Source organism: Emydura macquarii, unplaced genomic scaffold, assembly GCF_026122565.2.
Source record: "Emydura macquarii macquarii isolate MOO-44397 ecotype Brisbane River unplaced genomic scaffold, CSIRO-AGI_Emac_v2 contig_1305, whole genome shotgun sequence".
NCBI lineage: Eukaryota > Metazoa > Chordata > Testudines > Chelidae > Emydura > Emydura macquarii.
Genome location: NW_027131442.1, coordinates 134153 through 139313, shown reverse-complemented (window position 1 = coordinate 139313; position 5161 = coordinate 134153). Strand labels below are relative to the sequence as shown.

The 5161-nt window shown below is 40.8% G+C and overlaps 1 protein-coding gene across 1 annotated transcript; it reads left to right on the top strand.

Moving 5' to 3' along the window:
* The first annotated feature begins 1220 nt into the window (after positions 1–1220).
* Positions 1221–2165, top strand: LOC137154871 (olfactory receptor 5AR1-like). Its single transcript, XM_067550718.1, has one exon. It carries the CDS (start codon positions 1221–1223, stop codon positions 2163–2165), a length of 945 nt encoding a protein of 314 aa, XP_067406819.1.
* Positions 2166–5161: the final 2996 nt, after the last annotated feature.

Genomic DNA, 5161 nt, shown 5'->3' with positions numbered 1-5161 from the left:
CTCTCAGGGTGTCGGCCAGGGGAACATATTTCACCTCCTTACAAGCTCAGGCTTCGCGGAAGGCCGGGGTCCTGTTTTCAAAGGGGATCGTGACGTCTACCATGGTGATCTTTTTCTGCTCCTCATTGGTGACGACAACGTCTGGCCGCAGCTGGCTGTTGGTTCCGGGGATGGTGGAATTCACTGCGACCTTCCCCAGGTGCGGCGGGATGGCTTTGACCTGGCAGTTCTGGATAGCGTTGTGACGCAGCTGCCAGGCTCTGGAGTGGGGCTTGCATTTTAAATTAGCCAATATTTTAAATAGAGCTGGGTGAATAATGGATGTTTTGGTTTGTGGCAATTTCAAAATGTCAGAAAAAAAATCATTTGGAGTCACACTGAAAAGGAATTCCTTTGAAATTTTCAGTAAATCTTAAAATAAAAAAAAAAATTTGGGGTCAAACAGAATGATTTGTTTAACCTAAAACAAAATATTTTGTTTTCCTTTTGAGCATTTTTAAATAATTTGGATTAAAAAAAATAATTAAAAGAAAGACTGAAACTAAAAGTCATTTCAAACCAAAAAACGGAAATGTTTCATTTAAAATTGTCAAAAGAAAGTATTTCAATTTTTTTCTGAAATTGGTTTAGGGTTTTTTTTTTTTTTTTTTTTCATAATAAACAATTTGATGAATTTGACATGAATTTGTGAAAGATTTGGTGTTGCTGAATTTACATTTCTCCTGGGAAAAAATGTTTCAACTGAAATTTTTTTCCAGTTGTAGCTTTCAAAGATGATGAGTACCACAGCTCCCAGTGATGTCAATGGGGGCAGGAACTGAAAAGCAAGGTTAATGAATGAACTCTAGACTATTTACCGGTCTATATATATTTAATGGAGATTTTTTATTTCCTTTCTCATATTGAACATTACCTTTCTTTGTTGCCTCTGACTTTATAAGAAGGTTTGTTCAGACTGTTGGGTTGGGTGCACTTTAATGCACAGTATGCGCTAATTCTCAGGGTGACAAAGTCTTAGCTGTAGTGAACAATGTACATGTCAGGCAAACAGTGCATTCCTTAGGATTGTCCCCTGATGTATTCCCACTGCCTTGGGTTGCTACAATATTTCACAGAATAAGTCAGAATTATTGTGAAGGTTCCACTCTTGGTCCTTTATTGGCTCCTATTTAATTGTACATTTCACTTTTTCCCAGCAGAGGAAATCATGGTTGGAAGAAATGGCAGAGGGAAATCACACCCTGGCTATAGACTTCATTTTCCAAGGATTCACGGATCACTCAGAACTTCAGGTCCCCCTCTTTGTGTTGTTCCTAGTGATCTATGTTACCACTGTGGTGGGGAATCTAGGGATGATCATGTTGATCAGGTTTGACTCCCGACTCCACACCCCCATGTACTATTTCCTCAGTAATTTGTCTTTTGCAGATGTTGCTAATTCTTCTGTTGTTGCTCCCAGGTTGCTGATGATTTTTTTGATGGAGAAGAAACCCATTTCTGTCACTGCATGCGCAGCACAATTTTTCTTTGTCTGTAACTTTCTGACCAATGAAGCTTGCCTGTTGGCTGTAATGGCATATGATCGCTTCATAGCCATCTGTTACCCATTGCTCTATAGAGTTGTCATGTCCAGAATACGTTGTGTATTACTGGTGGTTGGTACGTACATATGTGGCTTTGTGAATGCAGTTATTCAGACTCCATTTATATTTACCCTGTCCTTCTGTGACTCCAATGTCATCAACCATTTCTTCTGTGACATCCCCCCAATCCTTAAGCTGTCCTGCTCCAACACCCACAATGTTAACACAGTGCATTTCACCTTGTCCACTATAGTTGTTATAGCTACTATCCTCATTGTACTATTCTCCTATATGTACATCCTCATCGCCATCCTGAAGATCCACTCTGCCAAGGGCAGACGCAAAACCTTCTCCACCTGTGTCTCCCACCTGATGGCTGTAACAATTTTCTATGGAACTGTGATCTTCATGTATTTACGACCCGGTTTTGGCTACACCATGAACCCAGACAAGATTATCTCTGTGTTTTATACCATCGTAATCCCCATGCTGAACCCCTTGATCTACAGCCTGAGGAACAAGGAGGTGAAGGATGCTTTTAGAAGGATGATAAACAGGAAGGTTTTCTCTCAGATAATATAGTTATTGGGATTTGTGCTTATCAATAAACAAGTGATGAATGAATAGTGAATTCTCTGTGTCATTGCCCTGATTTCTTTGGTTTAACCATATTCTGTGGCTTGTTAAAAATAAAATGTAATCCAAGCCTATTAATATTGGAAAATTCAGTTTCCCAGGTTCAGGAATGACTGTGAGGCTGCATAGAATACACTATCATAAGGGATCCTTTTTCACAGATCCATTCAGGCTCCCCTGGATAGATAACCACCAGCATGTACTGAGGGGAATCCCCGCTCAGAGCCCCAGAAGTTTGAGTCCACCGGAGACTGAATGGATCCCAGCCAGTGCTGCAGACTTGGGGTTCCTAGGCACATTCTCAGAGTGCAGGCCCTCTGCCGAGCACCATTTCTTGTAAGTGAGAACCTGCTATCCAGCTGCCAAAGCCCCTGGGCTCAGTGATGACTTGCCAGACTCCGCCATAGCTTAAACACATCCTGTCCCAGAATCCCACCAACACTATGAGTCCTCTGGGGCACAGCTGAACCCTCCAATAGGGCCACATGGTAAATGTAAAGAATATAACACAGAGACTCTCCGAACAGGAATCGAATACTGTTGCTCTAATGCTTAACAAATAAAGCACGAGATCATTTAGAAAAGGACAAACATCCTACCGACAATGGGCCTCTCTAGCTTATCCTTTCCTTGGGCATCCCCTTAGGTACCCGTCTGTGTTCAGAAAGACTGCTCCCCCACTCCTCATCAAGCTCCTACATGCAGCTCCTGTCAGTTCTAGCTAATCAAGAATGGCTAGGCTGAGCCCAAGTAGAGCAGCTTCCATTTTGAAATGTCACAATGTTTCGTTTGGGTCAAAAATTTCAGAACAGAACATTTGGACATTTCCAAATTGACATTTTTTTCCAGAATTTCCATTCTGTTCAAAATGTTAATATTTCAACTTTTTGCCTTGATTAGGGATGAAAAAGGTTGAAAAGTCAGTTTTTCTCATGGGATGGAAATTCTGAATTTCACTCACCTCTACCCCGTAGTGTAGATTCAGTTACAGCAGTATAAAGGTGTTTTGTGCTAGGCTAGCCATAGGGAGAAAGCACTAAGCTAATGTGATAGGTGTCTTTGTGAGCCAATGGCTAGTCCAGGGACCCTCCTAATGGGGGAGGTGATGCAAAGATTGGGGAATTCAGGTCCCACCTAAGTCAAGCCTTTCAAAATTTCTTTTATGGCCTGCATTACACAGGTCAGACTAGATGGTTATAATGGTCCTCTCTGGCCTATAATCTATTAATCTATACCAGTAAATGACACCTTTATACTATATATCTTCATCTACACTGATGATTTTAGCAGTATAGCTATATCAGTAGAAAAAGCACATCCCTAACAGATATAGTAAAACCTGTAAAACTTTTGGATGTAAGCCAGATCTAAGTGCTGACATGTGGCGGATACGAAACCTGTACTGCTAATCACCAAGTACTTAGGCACCTAAGCCACTTTCTGAATCTAGCCCTAATTGCCATTTTGGCACCTCAATCCAGAACCAGGCCCCATTGTTATTCCTGAAATCCTCACTCAACTGACACCAAACCCTATGGATGCCTAAACTCACTTGGCACCTACAATTTTGCAGTAAAATCTCCTTTGTGCCTATATTTTTGCCTCTCAGTATACACACAGCTACTTCTCTCTGGATATCTAGAGGCCCAGCCCTTCCACCTGACAGGAGAAGGGATTTGACCGGGGTCTCCCACCTTTCCAGTGGATGCTTTAAGAACTATGGGATATTCTGTCATGGTACTCCCTCAATCTTTCCTGTTGAAGCCATTCCACTTTGGAATCTGTGATTTATTATCCCCAACCTCCAGAAGGCATAAAAGACATTTTAATTATCGCATCTGTGCCTGGCCTGATATTCTGAGGTTCATGTTGCTTCAGGGATTTTGTCCCTAGTTGCCACTGAACCAAATAAGAACACCTTGTGTCAGTCACACACCATTCTATTGGGATCAAGAATAACACACCTCTTTCTCCGAAGGTAGGTTTAATCAGTCAGTTCTCACAGAGAAGGAATCAATATTCTCTTTATCTTTTGCTTTTGGAATTTATATTAGATTCCCTATAATCAGCTTTTCAGATATTTTGACCGGATATTTATTTTTGGCTTTTCTGCTTCCAAATAAAATACAGCGGAAAAAGGGAAATGATGCTATTAGACTGCATATGTTGAAGGTATCTATCTGCAGAAGAATCAAATAGTGTAACGTAAGCGGCAGACAGGGAGAGCAATAAAATATAATTTCTTATTTTCTTATGTCTTATTTTCCCATCTAATTTATTTAGTCTAAAATGTGTTACTTTAGCATGAAGAATTGTGGTATTAACTCAAAAATTCTAGAGAAGATCTGGTGCTGGAGAGACAATTTTAGGAATTGAAGTTCTCTATTTACACACAGAATGTGTACAGTATAAATCAAAGGCATCTCAAGATTCCAGTCTACAACACCAGTTTTCAGACATTGTCTCCAGGGCAAGGCTGATGCACACCAGCGGCTGAGGACCAGACACAGTGTCCACAGAAAATTGTCTGTAACACTCGGTTGTGTGTCTGTTTGGGGGAGGAACATAATATTCCCATCTCATCTTAATACCACTTGTAAGATGATGCTCTTGGTTCTGTCATTGACACTGTGGATCCAGCCCAGGACCTCAGGATCTGGAAAAATGAACATCTACTACCTGATCTAAAACACCAGTTTTTGTTAGCTTTGTGTGGTCTAGCGTCTGGAGGAGGACAAAGAGCTATGGAGAGTGAGATTAGGTTACACAATCAAGTACCTTTTATAATAAAAAAAGGATCAGGCATTTACTAGTGGAGTAGTTAGTAGTGTTCCCTGTATTAGGTTACCTGGCACTTTCCATTCTAAAAGGTTCTTGCATTCTTGTTTTAGAGAAGCTAAAACACGCAGCAGGTTTTTGAAATTCAGCGGAGAGAAAGTCTT

Excerpts from the sequence above, each read along its gene's own strand:
- LOC137154871 (XM_067550718.1), top strand. The coding sequence starts at position 1,221 with ATGGCAGAGGGAAATCACACCCTGGCTATAGACTTCATTTTCCAAGGA.